This window comes from Octopus bimaculoides, chromosome 20 (genome assembly GCF_001194135.2).
Source record: "Octopus bimaculoides isolate UCB-OBI-ISO-001 chromosome 20, ASM119413v2, whole genome shotgun sequence".
Lineage (NCBI taxonomy): Eukaryota > Metazoa > Mollusca > Cephalopoda > Octopoda > Octopodidae > Octopus > Octopus bimaculoides.
In genome coordinates, this window is record NC_069000.1 from 13,926,839 (window position 1) to 13,945,438 (window position 18,600).

The 18,600-nt window shown below is 34.5% G+C and overlaps 1 protein-coding gene across 1 annotated transcript in view; it reads right to left on the minus strand.

Annotated features, from left to right (window-relative positions):
- LOC106881606 (dynein axonemal heavy chain 5-like) overlaps window positions 1-18,600 on the minus strand; it is a 222,976-nt gene that overhangs the window by 49,630 nt on the left and 154,746 nt on the right. The window contains exons 47-53 of the mRNA XM_052975199.1: window positions 17,155-17,381; window positions 14,541-14,659; window positions 11,224-11,675; window positions 9,686-9,901; window positions 8,301-8,438; window positions 6,806-6,933; window positions 5,668-5,836 (exon numbers count right to left, since the gene is read on the minus strand). Of these exons, the coding sequence (XP_052831159.1) occupies window positions 5,668-5,836; window positions 6,806-6,933; window positions 8,301-8,438; window positions 9,686-9,901; window positions 11,224-11,675; window positions 14,541-14,659; window positions 17,155-17,381 (1,449 nt within the window). The remainder of the gene's footprint in view (window positions 1-5,667; window positions 5,837-6,805; window positions 6,934-8,300; window positions 8,439-9,685; window positions 9,902-11,223; window positions 11,676-14,540; window positions 14,660-17,154; window positions 17,382-18,600) is intronic.

The following is an 18,600-nucleotide window of genomic DNA, read 5'->3' on the forward strand; positions in this document are numbered from 1 at the left end:
ATATATACATGTGAGTGTGTGTATATATATATATATATATATATATATATATATATATATATATGCACACACACATATACAAACTGGGTATGTAAAATACTGCAAAAATGAGTAAATTTGACAATGTATGAGTACATAGGCATAAGAACCACAATGGTCACACCGCGTTCAAAACATTTTGTTTTGCATTCAAATTTCCATAATACACGAGTGTGATTGACTCATGTCTTCCATTACTTACATTCCATTCTATTATATTTTTCCATTCCAATGCACCAGACACGAGATTTTCTATCAAATTTTATCTGAACTATAACAAAGACCAAACTATTTTCATTCTCCCATTGATTCACGATGTTTATTATAGATATCATTTATACTACCATGCTCTTTTGTATTTATATCTTTGTATAATGTAAATGATGAACAGTACTGTGTGTATATTTATAAAATGGGGAATTTTGTTACACATACGCTTTCAGATTATGCATAGATTTTCCACATAAATTTAATGTTTTCCCATAAAATATCATTGACAGTTTCATCATAACTTTTAATATAAAACTGGCTTTTGATTTCATTCAATTTAAATTTTCTATTGTATATATATTGCTTATATCTTATTTCTGACACTCATAAATTCAATTTTCAATACATCTGTAATTTTTTCTCCTGAATTAAGAATTAGAGAATGCTGGAATGTAAAAAGCACCGTTTGAATGTCAGGCCTCATGGAGGCAGTGGCAAGTGATCTAGAGCAGGGTTTTTCAAACTGTGGCCCGCAGACCACAGGGGGTCCACAAGGACAAGACAGGGGGTCCGTAGACAGCAAATACTTTTTATGGGCAATTTGATTTTATATATGTTTTTTAATCGAAATCTTTTAATTGATAATAAACCTATTTGTTAAATACTGTTAAATAAATAAATGTAAAAATATATGTTATTTTAAGCAAATATTTATGTATAAATTTCATAAGCATTTATAAGGGTAAAGGTAAAGCCTGAAATATAAAGGGGTCCGCAAGTCAAAAAGTTTGAAAACCCCTGATCTAGAGCATTGGCAATAACCTGTGCTTGAGAAGACCTGTCAAGCCAAGTGAGATCATAATCATGCCAGTAGCATGTAAGAAGCACCCACTATACCCTTGGAATGGCTGGTGTTAGGAAGAGCACCCAGCAGCAGAAGCTGTGCTAAATCAGATTGGAACCTGGTGCAGCTCCCCAGCTTACCGTTTTCAGTCAAACCATCCAACCCATGCCAGCATGGAAAACAGATGTTAAATGAAGATGATGATGATGATGTTAATGAAAGAATGAAAAACAGGAGGAGGGAAAAGAAGCATATTTCTGAAGCTTCTATTTTAGAAAAACGTAAGTGGATTTTTTTTTTTGGTTTAGAAGAATGTAAGTATGTATATTTACTTAAAATAATACAAGGGCCCTTATATCTTTTTATAGAAAGACATAAGTGCATATATGTTTAGAAAGATATAAGTGCAATTAGGAAAATTATAAGTGCTTAATTCATAGGTTTACACATACACCTGTCCTCGTGTATAATTTGCCATATTCACTGAATGATGCTGTTCAAAGAAACTGTGAAGTAACTTTTTCCATTCAGCATTCATAAATATTAGTACGATGCATTTATTTTGAGGGTGTAGTTGCACATGTCTATGAAAATGCATTATACATACAAGCATCACATTTGCATACATATGATTATATACAAATATACATCTCCTTCACTCATGCATATAAATACACACACACACAAATACACATACACAGAAAGACAGGCAGAAAGGGAGGCAAGCAGATTGCTAGACAGATAGATAGATAGATATGCATATGTACATCCATGCAAGTATGTGTATATATATGTGTGTATATATATGTAATGACTGATACATATATATAACGGTCACTGACCATGTAACATCTTTGCTCGTAAGTTACCTCATCATTTCGTTTTTGTCTTGCTATTATATGTTTATTATGAATTCCCTGAAGAGGAATATATGAGGAATCCCAGCAGCTCTTACTTCTTTGTGAAGGAGCTCTCATATATTTTGAAACATGTGTAGGAATTAAAGGAACTTTTATTTATATGCGTTTTGCTCCATTTATTATTATTATTCATACATATATATATATATATATATATATATATATATATATATATATGCACATGTATATTTACATATAAGTATCTACAGTAATGTCTCGATATATGAGTTAATTTTTCCCCAGAGAATGCTCTTAAAGCGAAAAGTCATAAACAGTAAATAGAACTTGAAAATTAAACTCGTAAAGCTTGGGGTCTCATAAACCAGGTCATCGTAAAGTGAGGTATTACTGTATATATATACACTGAGTAATGTAAGAAGTAACCATTTAAAAATTTTAAAAAAAACAAAGCAAAGCATAAGAATATGATATGGCTGGGAGAGTAAATGACAGATGAGAAAACGTGTAAGTGGTAATATGTGTGTGAGTACATGCATGCTTTCTTTGTACGTATATGTGTTTTAGTGCACATGTATGTGGTGTGTAGGTACACATATTAACATGTGGGTGTGCACATTTGTGTTGTAGAAGTTGTGTTTATTCTTTTATTCAATGCCAATCCCATGTGTTTTGGTCAAAGCTGCCAGCACCTGCACCTGCTCCTGTCACTTATATCTCCACCCTCTCATTTCACATCTACCCCTATATCCATTCACATTCCTTTCTCTTCCCTTCATTTATCTTCCTGTTAGATTATTTCTCCATTGTATCGTCACATGACATTATCAACTCTGTCAATCGACACTTATACTTTTAATATCCTTTGTGGTCCACACTTAACAACTTAAGCAAGCCCGTTATCTTTGTCACTTATTAATATACACATTTTACCCTAATGAGGCTTTCCTTCTTATTATGCATGAACTGCAGACATAGAATTAGTTTCATAATTCCTGACAGAGCCTTTGATTCCTTGAGTGATGCTGATGATGGTGTAGTATTATCTTTATTCTTTAAGACAATGAACTCACAGAAATGTTAGCATGCCAGGCAAAATGCTTAGCAGTATTTCGTCTGTCTTTATGTTCTGAGTTCAAATTCTGCTGAAGTCGACTTTGCCTTTCATCCTTTTGGGGTCGATAAATTAAGTACCAGTTGTGTACTGAGGTCGATCTAATCGACTGGCCCCCTTCCCCAAAATTTCAGGCCTTGTGCCTAGAGTAGAAAAGATTATCTTTATTCTTTAACTTGTTTCAGTCATTACACTGTGGCCATGCTGGGGCACCACTTTGAAGAATTTTAGTCGAAAGAATAGACCTCAGTACCTATTTTGTTTTTTAAGAACTGGTACTTATTCTATTGGTCTCTTTTGCTAAATTGCTAATTTGTAGGGATGTAAACACACTACCATCAGTTGTCAAGTGGTGGTGGGAGACAAACACAAAAAGACACACACGCACACACAAATATATATGCATGTATGTATATAAGCACACACACACACACACACACACACACACACAAAACGGGATTCTTTCAGTTTCTGTTTACCAAATCCAATCACAAGGCTTTAGTTTGGCCTGAGGCTATAGTAGAAGACACTTACCCCAAGGTGCCACACAGCAAGACTGAACTTGGAACCACAAGGAAGCAAGGATGTGGTGCAGATACCAAAATAAAATCATTTTCCAAAATGTGGTGCAAACTCCAAACAGGATAAAACACATGCCAAAAATTCACATCCAATCTCACAGACAAAAGCTTTACATACACATTCATGCACATATGCATTCATGCACATACACATATCCATATACAAGGGGGTGCTGAAAAGTTCCTGGCTTTAAGAGTATCGCAAATGGCCTGATTGGGTTCCCCACCCTTCTAAGCACTTTTGCAGGGCTTAGAAAAATTGAAGGACCACTGCAGTAAGTGTTTGAATCTGAGAAGGGAACATGTTGAATAAAATTGTAATTAACTGATCCTTCTCTATTTTCTTTTACTCACAGCTAAGAACTTTGTAGCACACCCTTGTACATAAAACACACACATTCACAGTATGCAAAACACACACATTCATATACTTCCTACTTCAGTTTAACAGCCAAAAATCCCTATGCACATGAAATTACTGTGGATATGCACCCATCTATACACACCAAAATTGCAGGCTAATAACAATATACTACACACGCACACATAAACACATTTTTTAAAAAATTTAGAATGGAAGGCAGATGTTAAATGACCACTGGCAACTATTGGCAAAATAACAACAACTGATCAACCAAGATATACAGAAGTGGGTATCAAAACTAGATGACTACTATTCTCAATTACGTCCTTGAATAAATGTCAAACAAACAAAAAAAAAACACAAGCAACCAATGATGAAACCAGAAATACATCACCAAATCAATAAATATAAAAGGAAATCAATAAACAAACACAAGCACTAGATCACAAACACACGCATTCGCACACACACCAAAGAATACATATACACTACTAATACAGTTATAACAGTTCATGCCAGAAGATTGCAATGGCATGAAACAGCTGTAGAAATTAATTTACATCCTGTAATATATATATATATATATATATATATATATATATAAATTTTCTATCCTATATATTTTCTTAGTAGAATCTTCATAATTTTGAAGAATGTTGGTACATAAACTAACTATTGCTTAACCATCCTCTCACACTGTCTCCAATGAAGGGATATAACAAATATCTTGGAAACAGCTGTGAGACCTATCTTTAAATGTCCTATATTATACACAGCCTTGGTATTTTTTATCTCATTACGAAAAGTAAATCCTTATATATATATATATATATATATGTACATTATATTTACTAGTACTACATTTGCGAAGTCAAATGCAAGTATGTATGTGTGTGTGTGTCTGTCTAATAACTCTTGTGTTATAGATAGGATCTATTGTTTAATTTAACACCACGAGCTGGCTCTTTCACCAAGCCCATTTCATTTTAAGTATTTGGGAGTTGGGTTATTCTGTCTAAGGATACATCATTTGACCATTTCCAGAGGCCCTAAAATGTGTCAAGAGTATTGCCCATCCCCTGTTAGGAAAGGCATCCAGCCACAGAAGCCTTTCCAAAGCAGACATTGGAGGTTTGATGTAGTCCCTCTCACTCACCACCTCCTGTCAAACTGTCCGACTTATGCCAGCATGGGAATTGAATCTTAAATGGTGATGATGACAATGATGATGATGATGATGATGATGAATAAAATTTATAACTGTTCTAAACTTTTAAAACTTGTCCATTACTATAGTGAAGAAAGAAATATGAATGCGCAATTTATTTTCTCTGCTCAGTGGTGGCGGTAGTGGTGGTGGTAGTGGTGGTGATGGTAGAACAGGCAAACACTTTCCTAATATCTTTGGGAGCGAGGCCTGATATTTGTCACTTTGGAAATGAAGTGTTCCAGCTACTTATTGTCAGCTGGCTATTGTAAGATTATTGTCAGCTGTTGTCTTGCTCTTTCCTAGTTTATCATGTTGCAGTAGGAAAACAAAATTGTGTAAAATGTAAATAACAGATGACCAAGTCAAAATAAGGCCACTTAAGAATGTAATAACAAAAGCACTCATAGCACTTCCTGTGTAATCTTACCAAAGTTGGGTTAGTGAGCATATCTGTAACATTCAGGTTCGCCGTGTGAGGGATTTTGCGTGTCTTCAATTCCTTTATCCACTTATTGTGAAGGATTAAACGGAAATCTTGATTGAATGGTCCAGCATAGGAAAGAAATGCCGTACATATTAACACGTCTCCAACAAGTCTGCAATGTTTACATGAAAAATATATATTTATTGATATATATATATATATATATATATTTATATGTATCAATTTAAAAAAGAAAACACTTTGGCTTGTTTCAATGACTGTTTTCCTCTGTAATTATAAAGATGACAACTTATGTTTGTGAGTGTGTTTTTGTATGTGTGTGTGTGTGTGTATGTGTATGTTTCTGTGTGAGTATGTGTTAGCGTGCGTGAGAGTATATGTTTGTGTGTGTGTCTGTGTATTTTTGCATGTATGTGTGGGAGTGTGTGTTTGTATGTGAGTGAGTACATACAACTGTATGTGTATAAACATATATTGTGGGCAAGCGTCTGTTCCTCCTCCTCCCTACTGCTATCACTGTTTATTAGATGTGTGTGCGTGTGTGTGTGCGTTTATGTACGTTTGTATATATGTGTATGTGTAACTATACAAAGAGCATATGTGAGCATATATGTGTCTATGTGTATTTATGCGTGTGTGTGTGTGTGTGTGTGTGTTTGATCTTTCACTGTCATCACCATCAAACCAACATGGAACATAAACATTAAATGATGATGATCCTAAAATCGTTATACAACAGTGTGTGTGTGTGTGTGTGTGTGTGTGCGCGTGCGTGTTAATGAGGTTAAAATAAAGCATTGTTTGAGAGAATATTTAAGTTGCTTATAAATAGCAATTGGATGTAAAAAAAAAAAGTGAAAACAGAAACAAATTCAGTTGAGGTCAATTTTGCTTTTTGGTGCTTATTTTATGAAATCTTAATCTTAGTGGACAGCCTTGATGGCTCCCCAGATAATTTCCAATTGCTGGCTCTCAATATATGCATGAATAGATGACAGAAAATATAAATAAATATCATTGAAAGTGCATGTGTGTTTTTGTGTGATTAAGAAAGACAAAGAGAGAGAGCGAGAAAGAGAGAGTATGAGAATTAATGCTATGACTAATAAATATTTCAAACCTTCCAATTTGTTCGTTGAATTCTTTACTCTGCTCAGTCCATCGTTCTTTCTCTCCAGCTAAACCAGAAATCAACTCGGAAGCAGCTGTCATTTTAGACTTACAAGAGTCGTAGTCATCAACTAAAGTCTGCAGAAAAATTAAAATGTCGAACATTTTAGAGAAAAGTAGTAAAGACTTAACATACAAAAACTGCATCTTTGTTCTGAAAGACAACATAATACTAGAGTTACATCATATGTTGTACACCAAGTTATCTACTCACCATTAGAAACCCTACCTCTCTTCCTGTCAGGCTCAAAACTTTAAGCTGTTATCATCAATGTTGACACAATGAAAGGTTGGTTAAGAGGGATTGCAGAAACGACTGAGCAATGAGAGGTAGATGTGCGCTGTGTACAGGAGTAAATAGAGAGGACCTCTACCAGACTAATCATAAGCAAGGAACACAGACAAAATATCATTAAGCATTTTGCCCAGTGTGTTAATGATTCTGCTTGCATGCTGCCTTTCAGTTTCAAATTTTCACACAGGGCCAGCAAGTTTCGAGGCTAGGATGAAAGACAAAGTGAGCCCTGGCAGAATTTGAACTCAGAACATAATGAAGGACTAAATGCAGTTTAGCATTTTGCCCAGCATGCTAACAATTCTGTCACCTTGCCATCTTTAAAGTATCAAATTTTGGCACAGCAACAGTAGGTTTTGAAGGGAGGGGAAGTTGATTACATAGACTTGACTTGTACTTATTCTATCGACCCCAAAACGATGAAAGGTAAATATGACCTTAACAGAATTTGAGTTCAGACTTTTATCTTGCGGCCTGCTTGATACTTTCTTGAATAACGTAAAACGTCGCCTTTTTAAAGCCTAGCCAGGCTCATGGGCCTGGTTTCCCAGTTTCTATGGCATATGTGTTCCCCCCAGCTGGATGGGACGCCAGTCCATCACAGCATTACTCAAGAAACAGGAAGAAAGAGTGAGAGAAAGTTGGGGCGAAAGAGTACAACAGGAGTCGCCACCAGCCCCCTGCCGGAATGTAAAGACAGACAAAATGCTGCTAGCAGCATTTTGTCTGGCAAGCTAACAGTTCTACCAGATCACTGCCTTTGTGTTAACAAATACTAAATGTCAGCACTTTGCAACTGATATAAGTAAGTTTGCTATGAGGGAAAAGAGTGATCTGATATTTCAGGCCAAGACTCTCATCAGCTGGGTAAGTATCATTGCTATCATCATCCTTTAACATCCAACTTCCATGCTGGCATGGGTTGAATGGTTTGACAGGGTCCAATGAGCAACAGAACTGCATCCAGTCCCTATGTTAGCTTTGGCATGGTTTCTATGGCTTGATGCCCTTCCTAATGCCAACCCCTTTACAGTCTGCACTGGAAGATTTTTCACAACACTAGCACTAGTGAGGTGGCCAACTAACTTTCAAGATAAAGAAAGGAAAACGAAAAGAACAAAAAAAAGTAATGTAATTAATGACTCCTCACTTGTTTCTCAACCATAGCTCGGTCATAGTCAATTTTGACTGCATTAAGTTTAGCAACTTGGACACTCAATTGGTCTTCTGCTTTCATGAGGTCGGCATTGGCCGATTGAAGTTTGGCCTCTTGCACTGCCAGATTGTCCTGTAATGAAGATCAAACAATTAAGAAGAGATGAATGAGATTGATCAGTCGTTACATTATGTATAACTTGTTATAGCTTGTTATAGTTATAAAAATTATCACAGGATGTGCAGATTAGTTACGGTTCACTTCAGTTTATTATCACTGAGGATTTGGGTATGAGACGCTTGTCTGCCAAGTTTGCAACAAAACTGCTTTCAGCTGACCAAAATGGCACTCGGGTTTCAGATGCACAAGATCTCCTTGTTTGTGTTGAGAACAATGAAAACCTTTTGAAAACTTTGTGTAAGCCTCTGAGCAGGTATCGCCAGGCTTTTGGCAAAATTTGATGCTGATTCTCTGCTCAACTTTCTCTGTCATGTTCATTGTGGCGATCACATGCTACTCACCTTCCTTCCAAGCATTGCTGTAAACAGCAGAAGTGAGCTAGAATGTCAAAACTTACTGCGCATGCAACAGCAGAGTTCAAGGTCAGTCTGTGCCAAGTGGCTTTACTACGCATGCTTTAGGTTTGTTACTATGGCAACAGTCCAGATACTTATTGATCAGACCTCACAATGATCAATATCTAACATTTGTGTCTACATTTAGTTATTAGTCATTCTGTTAATTCTTCCGATAGGTATTTCCATGTACTCTTCTATGGATGGTGAAAATTGTCTGGAATATATATATTATTAATAATAATAATAATAATAATAAACAGTATGGAGACTTGTACATCTACAAAATTTATTTTATAGTTATATACAGCATATTATAATGACCTACACATGTTTCTGCTGCAGTGAGTACTCACTGTTGCAAATGCAACCTTGTAATATTGTCGGTGGCAGCTTCATCGGGGTCTGTCCAGTTAGTCATATTAAGTATGATTAAATGAACGGACCCTAATGAAGCTGCATCGAAAATATTGCAAAATTGCATTTGCAACAGTGAGTATTCACTGCAGTGGAAACATGTGCTGGTCATATAGCTATAAGATAAATTTTGTGGATGTACATCTCCATACTCTTTATTATCATATATATATATATATATATATATATATATATATATACATATGTGTGTGCACACACATGTGCACATGTATACAAATGTATATACATATTTATATTGCATACATACATATTTCAGTTCTTAAATAAAATTCATCAGAGCTAATGGAGTAAAGATTATATATCTTATTGCATATAAGTGTCAAAAAACAGATGTACAGAAAAATTAAGAAGATATGAAAAACTAACCTTAAGAGGTAGGACTTCCTTGTTAATTTCAAAGAAATAAGCCATAGCTTTGGTCCAAGATAGTAACCCAGCAACATTTCCACATACCTTTTTCGCCACTTCTAAATTATAATCTTCCATTTTTAAATATGGTTGTAATAGTTCAACCATTTCATCATTTATGGAATCTTTGGGAAAAGACATTAGACTTTGCAGCATACCAGCACCACTCATCAACTTAACGTAAAAGAAAGAGTAAAAAATTGAGAAAATTATCAGAAACATTTAAACAACAAATAGATCATCATCTTTCACACTGTTAACACAGTAAAACACAGTATTGACTTATAAAAAAAATGTTTAATATGTTTTATAGTATACTATGGTTGCATAACAAAATACTATCTCCCTACAAGTCATTAAGATAATCATCAAGTGATAGCAGAATGATGTGAGATGAAGTGTTTTGCTCAAGAACACAACAAACAACCCAGTCTAAGAATTGGAACCACAGTCTCATGATCGTGAGTGTAACAACCTTACCATTAGGCCATACATACTCACTACACTACTACTACTACTAATAATAATACTACTACTACTACTACTACTACTACTACTACTACTACTAATAATAATAATAATAATAATAATAATAATAATAATCCTTTCTACTATAGGCACAAGGCCCAAAATTGGGGAGGGGGTAGTTGATTACATTTACCCCAGTACTCGACCGGTACTTATTTTATTGACCCTGAAAGGATGAAAGGTAAAGTCAACCTTGGCAGAATTTGAACTTGGAATGTAAAGATGGATGAAATGCTGCCTGGCATGCTAACGATTTTGCCAGCTTGCCACCTTAATAATAATAATAATAATAATAATAATAATAATAATAATAATAATAATAATAATAATAATAATAATAATAATAATAATAATAATAATAATCCTTTCTAATATAAGCAGAAAGCTTGAAATTTGTTGGGAGAGAGTAAGTCGATCACATCAATCCCAGTATTTGACTGGTACTTAATTTATCGACCTCGAAAGGATGAAAAGTAAAGTCAACCTCAGAACGTAAAGTCAACCTCAGAACATAAAAATGAATGAAATACTGCTATGCATTTTGCCTGGTGCATTAACAATTCTACCAGTTCACCAAGAAGCAAGCTTGCAGAGTCATTAGCATGTTGAACAAAATGCTTAGCAGCATTTCTTTCAACTTTACATCTTAGGTTCAAATGTTGTCAAAGTCAACTATGCCTTTCTCCCTTTTGAGATCAACAAAATACAATATCAATCAGGCCAATGTGTTAATGTAATCAACTAACCTCCCCCTTCTCTCAAATTTCAGGCCTTGTGCCTGTAGTAAAAAGAATTAATAAAGCATTGAGCTAATGATCAACAACATATTACAAATAGGGGTTTACAGCCATTTAGAGTGCAACAGTGCAGCTATGCTGTAAAAAAAAAAAATCAATAAAAAAAGTATATTTTCATGAAAGCAAAAAGACTTAGCAAAATATATGAAAGTAAAATGAAAATAACAGTACTTTTAATGTTTCTCCCCATGACGGTTTCAGGAACCCTGGTTTTTCTGCATCAGTCACAACTGGGTCTAGTTTCTTACGGAAGAGTATCAACACACAATCCATAATCCGCATAATCAGATGTGGAGGGCGGCCAAGTTTTCTGACAGTAGCAATATCAGCCGGACGTATCGTATTTAAAGCTGCTTCTGCCTCTTCCAGGGCTGGACGAGCGGCTTCTAGTTTTTCCATAGCTATGTTTTTATCAGTAGCAATGCTATCTACTATTTGCTGAGCAATGTCTTTAACTTTCTGCACCTTGTCTTTACTTTGTTCAGTGGCTTTCGCTTTCTCAGTAACTTCTTTTAACACCATTTCAGCTTTCTCAGTAGCCACAGTAAGCTCTTTCTCTTTCACCACCAGCTGTTTCTTCAGGTCAACAACTGTAAGAGAGGCTTCTATCAACTTCTCCAAACCTATAACGAATCATTTTGCATACTTAATTACTAAAAAACAATATATATGAATTTTAGATAACTTTTTTAAAGATTTTGAATTTTGTTTTGTTCTGTTGATATTCAAATGCAAATAATCATTTTATAAATCATTTAAATAAAAATAAATGTTTTACATGTAATAAATTTGACAATTATAAATTTTCAGTGACAAATTCAATTAATCTATTGAATTATTATTTATTTGATTAATTTTTCTAATATAATTCAGAGTGCTAAATTTGGTGCTAAGAAGTAGTGTTTATTATTTTAATTATTAATTATTTGTATTGATTAATTTTTACAATTTAGTATGAAAATAAACGTAGAAAACTATGCTTGGCTTCACAAGTAAAAATGAAAATGACAAGTGTACTGTACCATTTAATGAACTTAAAATGACATGTTTATGCATTAAATTTATGAATAATCTTGACATTTTTATTAAATTTGAAGGAAAATTACATCTTTTGTACCAAAACTGCACATTGTAACTCAAATTTTTTGCACCTGAGAAGCTGTTTGTTTTGCATCCAAAATCTAATCTCTATGATTCACTGTATATACATACTTTCAAAACATTGGAAAACCAAAAATGTTTTAGCTTCCACAATGCTACCCCACAAAACACATATGTAGGTGGAACCAAACCAAAATTGGAACTGAATCCAACCAAAATTTGGAACTAGTGCATGTCTCTGCACTTTTTACTTAAATTTTACAAAGCTTTCAAAGTCACAAAATTTAATTCATGATATTGCAAAATTTTATAAAGCTGCCTCTTATTATTATGATGTTTGAGAGCAAAGTGGATATTCTATAAGATCAGTTTCTCACCTAAACAGGGGCAACTATTTCACACTTAGAAAATTGAATATAATATGGTTTAATCATCTCTTAAGTTTAAATGTAAGATTGCATATTACCATTGTACCTGTAGCAGTAGAGACTATTTCCTACAAAATGTAGGCTAAGTTGAAACAACCACCAATTACTACAACAGTATCATCTACAAAGAAAGTGTGTGAAGGATTGCTTTTGTGTACTATACACTCTGAACACAGCTCCTGTACTTCCCATATTGCTATCTGAGAATAAATACCAACTTAAAAATAATCCTCCTTATCACCAATGCTCACTCAAGAGGATTCTGCAAGAAGCATTTCTAAGATTAAGCCAGTACCTGTACAGCTCATTTAGCTTCCTATGACACACTGTATCTGTACTCAATACACCTCCTCCAATGGTGAATATTTCTCTATCCCTCTAACCGAACAAAGCAAACACTTTAGAAGTTATATAATCTATTACTATAGAAATGTGTATCACAGAGTTAGGTGGTATTTCAGTCAAGCTTGTTAATAGTTTTTTAGAGACTAATACAACCTTTCAAAGCAGACTACGTTTTGTACTGTCCCTGTACCTGTCCTCTATCTGTCTCCAATATTTAAGAACACTTATATGTATGTGATTGTTTGTGTATGTGTGTGAGAGAGGGACAAAGAGAGAAAGAGAGAGAGAGAGAAGCTCATTAAACAGTGATATACTGGTTTAAGTAGAAGATGTTTTGTAATCGGCTTTCATTTAAACACTTATGTTAAATGAAAATTGTTCATCCATGCAAAAAAAAAGTGATTGAATCAATAGCATGACATTTCAGGATTAGGATGAGGTAGAAGTTGTGGCTATCATGTCTTCTGAGAGCGTTAGCAAAGTGAAACACCAGCAATTAAGAAACAAAAAGTAGGTCATTATGTCAACAATTGTGATGTAAAAAAATACCAACAACACACATTTGAACAACAGTTGAAAGTATGTCACCATGAGGTAACTCCTGTTTAGCACAAAACTAAAGGATACACTTCATTTCATGCAATGGAGACAAATGAGAACATTGAATAATCAAAAGTATCTCTTCATAGGTAAAGAGTACACTGAACTATTCCAGTGGAAAATTGTGTAGGTGTAGGTGGCTGAAGAGACAAGAATTGAGTGACTTGCACAGAAAAAAAAAAAACAAAAACAAAAAAAACATTGTTTGCAGACATTATTTACATTATTTACATTTGACAGATATTTGTCCTCATCTTGTTTGTTGTTAACACAACGTTCCGGCTGATATGCCCTCCAGCCTTCATCAGGTGTCTTGGGGAAATTTCAAACCTAGGTTTTCATCCTAAGGTATTTTCAATGTTATCATTATTATTATTATTATTATTATTATTATTATTATTATTATTATCATTCTTCTTCTTATTATTATTCAGGTCACTGCCTGGAATCGAACTCGAACATATGGCGTAGTGGTTAAGAGCGTGGGCTACTAACCCCAAGAGTGGCTGTGTGGTAAGTAGCTTTCTTACCAGCCACATAGTTCCGGGTTCAGTCCCACTGCGTGGCACTTTGGGCAAATGTCTTCTACTATAGCCTTGGGCCAACTAAAGCCTTGTGAGTGGATTTGGTAGACAGAGACTGAAAGAAGACCATCGTATATATGTATATATATATATATGTGTGTGTGTGTGTGTTTGTGTGTGTGTGTTTGTCCCCCAAACATCGCTTGACAACCGATGGTGGTGTGTTTACGTCCCCGTAACTTAGTGGTTCGGCAAAAGAGACCGATAGAATAAGTACTAGGCTTACAAATAATAAGTCCTGGGGTTGATTTGCTTGACTAAAGGCGGTGCTCCAGCATGGCCACAGTCAAATGACTGAAACAATTTAAAAGAAAGTAAAAAGAGTAATGGTTTATTACTGTTTATATTTTGAATTACATATATATGGGGACACCAACATTTTTTTAAGTGCTTAGGCTTTCTCTGGGTCTTAATCTGGCCCTGTACATACCTGTATTCATTCTCTCAACCATTTCACCAAGTTCTTTTCTCTTTTCTGTATAGATAGTCTTGTATCCATTTATGAACGACAGGTAAGATTTTGGTGTTACATGTGTTGATCTTCGGTACCTGTTAAATAGATTTGAAAAAATGCTCATTTTGATATTGTTTATTATTTTACTCTTTTACTGGTTTTAATTGTTGAATTGAGGCCATGCTGGAGTACCACCTTCAAAATTTTTGGTCATTCACCTTCAACCCCAATACTTATTTCAGTCGTATTTATTTTTTTAATTCTCTGCTTATCAAATTTCTAAGTTATGTATTTCACATATCAGATTACACAAATAAGCATAGACACACACACTTGTCTGTCTGTCAGTCTCTCTGTCCATCCATCCGTCCGTCCATCCGTCCATCCAGCCATCCATCTATCTATTCATCCATCTATCTATTTGTCTACCCATCCATCTACATATCCATCCATCTATTCGCCTGTCCATCCATCTATCCATCTATTGATCTATCAGTCTATCTGTATGTCTGCCTGTCTATCCATTTATGTCTGTCTGTCTATCTATTTGTTTGTCTGTCTGTCCATTTATCTATCTATCTGTCTGTCTATATATCTAGCTAGCTATCTCTATATCTCTATCTGTGTAAAGAGGTGGGGGCAGGTTTCAACACAGTTTCTATCTTTCTCAGAATTTTGTCCAGATTTTTTTCTTTCAATCTGTAATAATATGAAGGTGTTTTGAGAAATTTTAGAACCTGTTTCAAAAGATATTGCAATTGAATATTTTCAAATCCTAGTAATTAACATAAAGAAAGTCTTTCTTCAATATTTCACAGAATCTCTCTTTCTCATGAAATGAATTCAGACTTTAAACATCTGAATCACAAACGGTTCATATATCAAATATATGAACCATTTACTCATTAACTTATTTACATTTTTCCACTTAAGCAATTAACGGATATTTGTATTTCATTCATTAGGCAGACTGGTGAAACCAGTTTCCTGTCTTACTAACAGCACAATGACAGGCTTTGAAACTTGTGACCAATCAGTTAGTTGTCCAATACCTTCATCTCATATGATTGAAGTCACAGTACATTGTAAAGGCTTTATTCACGAATCATCATCATCATCACACACAGACACACATATTTGAAGAAAGATATGATCTGTTCATAAAGTCACCCAGATTTTCACATCTATTAAGTGCTTAGCTTTACATACATCTCCTCAAACCCTAAACTAGGGTCTGATAAGATGTACGTAAAGCTAAGTGCTTTATGGACAAAAACCCTAGGTAAGCCTATGAACTGGCCAAACTATCTTTCTCTAAATATGCTATTGCTCTATAATTTAGAGTGATCTTCTCTTTCGAATTTATGATTTACTAATGGTACATATGCATATATATATATATATATATATATATATATATATATATATATATATATATATATATATATACTTATAAATTAAGGATATAATCATTAACATGATTGTATCAGTGGCTAGCATATAAAAAATGACCGTATCAGTAAAATTAATTAAGTATATAATTACAGAGAACTAATTTTTAAGTATATAAAAGAGAGAACTAATTTAGAGTAGATTGTAAGTATTTGACATCTACTTTTAGCGTATAGGTGCTGGCATTCCAGAGCCACTAGTTATAATAATATTTTATAATTATACACTTAATAATTAATTTTGCTGATACAGTCATTTTTTATATGCTAGCTACTGATATAATCATTTTAATGATTATATCCTTAATTTATAAGTATAAATAATTTTTGAGTTCTCTAGTCACTATATTATGCTGCAGTTCTGTATTTACTCCGTATGATTTCTGACATTAACCACATGGTCGAGACAAGCTAGTAGATAGAATGTATATGCAGGAAATGCATGTATATGCAGGAAATGCATGTATATGCAGGAAATGAATGTATATGCAGGAAATGCATGTATATATTGGTATCTATGTATAGATTTATCAGTACGCATATGTATTTCTTGTTCATATGTTTTCAAGCGTATTTCTACTGAGGATTGCAAAGCAATTTCTATTGCAGAGCCATGAAATCTTAATATATAAGATTATCTGAAATTTTGTAAATCTTCTTGTCCATTACCTCGCATCCGGCCTAGGGTTATAAACCGAGAACCAATTTTGAGTGGATTATAGGTAGTTGACATCTACTTTTAGCATATGGGCACTGGCATTCCAGAGCCCTTAATTATAATTATATTTTATAATTATATTGATTTATATATATATATATTGATTAGTAAATCATAAATCCAAAAGAGAACACTCTAAATTATAGAGCAATAGCGTATTTGGGGAAAGATAGTTTGGCCAGTTCATAGGGTTACCTAGGGTTTTTGTCCATAAAGCACTTAGCTTTACGTACATCTTATCAGACCCTAGTTTAGGGTTTGAGGAGATGTATGTAAAGCTAAGCACTTAATAGATGTGAAAATCTGGGTGACTTTATGAACAGATCATAACTATCTTTCTTCAAGTGTGTGTGTGTGTGTGTGTGTAATACATTCTTAGCAAATAAAAGCTGTAAAATTTAAATAAATATCTTGTAGTTACCTATGGAAATATTCAGTACAGCATTCAGACACACCATGCTGAAGGGAACCCATTGCATATACGAGCTCTCTCTTTACTTCAACTGTACATGCAATATCAAAATTAGAAATGAAGTGATTAGCAACAGCCACAAGTGCATCTTTTGGCCAGCGTTGAAACCAATCGATTGTACAACCAGAGATGAGACCCGGAAATTTCAAGGAACGGAGACGAAACTGTTCATCGACCTAATTTAAATGTAAAAGTGAAAAGAGAACGTGTTAAGGGGTTTATTATTGAACAGCTTTCATTGCTCATCATTGTTTTAATGTCCATTTTTCCATGCTTGCATGGGTCAAAAAGAGTTTACTGAAGCAGATTTTTTTATAGAGGAATACCTTTCCTGTCACCAACCCTTACCTAGGGGTTGGGAAAGAGAGGAGGTGACTGAATGTACCAGCCACATTATTGCTTCTTATTTTATCAACTCAAAAATCAAAGACAATCTTGAAGAATATAAAGAGGGATAACTAAATACCAAAAGGAGTCTTTTTTAACTGTGTGGTTAAGAAATGTGTTTCCCAACCAAATGTTGCAGGGTTCAGTCCCACTGTGTGGGATCTCGGGCAAGCGTCTCCTACTATATAGCCCTGAGTGAACAAAAGCCTTGAGGTTGAATTTGGCAGATGGAAACTGAAAGAAACCATGTGTGTGTTACTTTGCTTTGACATTGCATGTCAGCTGTGAACAAGTTTCACTGTCATGCAAGTGGTATCCTTCATTTTAGATGGTTCTTCCATGGAGACATGCTTGACCATTTGGGAAATGTTAATTTACTTGGAAGCAGGTGAGGGTTGATGCCAGGAAAGGAATATGGCTGTAGAAAATCTACCTCAACAAATTTCATCCAATCCATGCAACCATGGAAAACTTCATATTACAATATTGATGATGATGATGATTTCCAACTGATTTTGACAGCTTCATATTCAATAAAATAGCCATTGGTTATATGGATAATTGATTAAACATGCCAAACATTGCATTTTTTACATTATCTAGCACAGAAAATCTTTAGGAAAATTTTATGTTAAACTAGCAGAAATACCTGGCTTTGCCCGGGTTAAAGAGAATAATGAAATCTAAAAACGCTGTCTAGACTACGCAACCCTCAACTGTTAGTAGCTACGATACCATATTTCTACATTAATAACTCTCCAATCCATGCCAGCATGGAACATAGACATTAAGTGGAATGCCAGTCTCTCATCTGGGAAGGCCTTGAAATCAATGTTACCAACTGGGGACTATGTATGTCGTAGTGATAATAAAAAGACCCAAAGGAGGTCTGCAACGAAATAATTTTACTCAACACTTTGCAAGTGAATCAGTGGAGGCAAAGATGCGTCTCATTTACTTGACAATTTATGCACCACATTGCAGAAATCACAATGAAAGTATATCTGA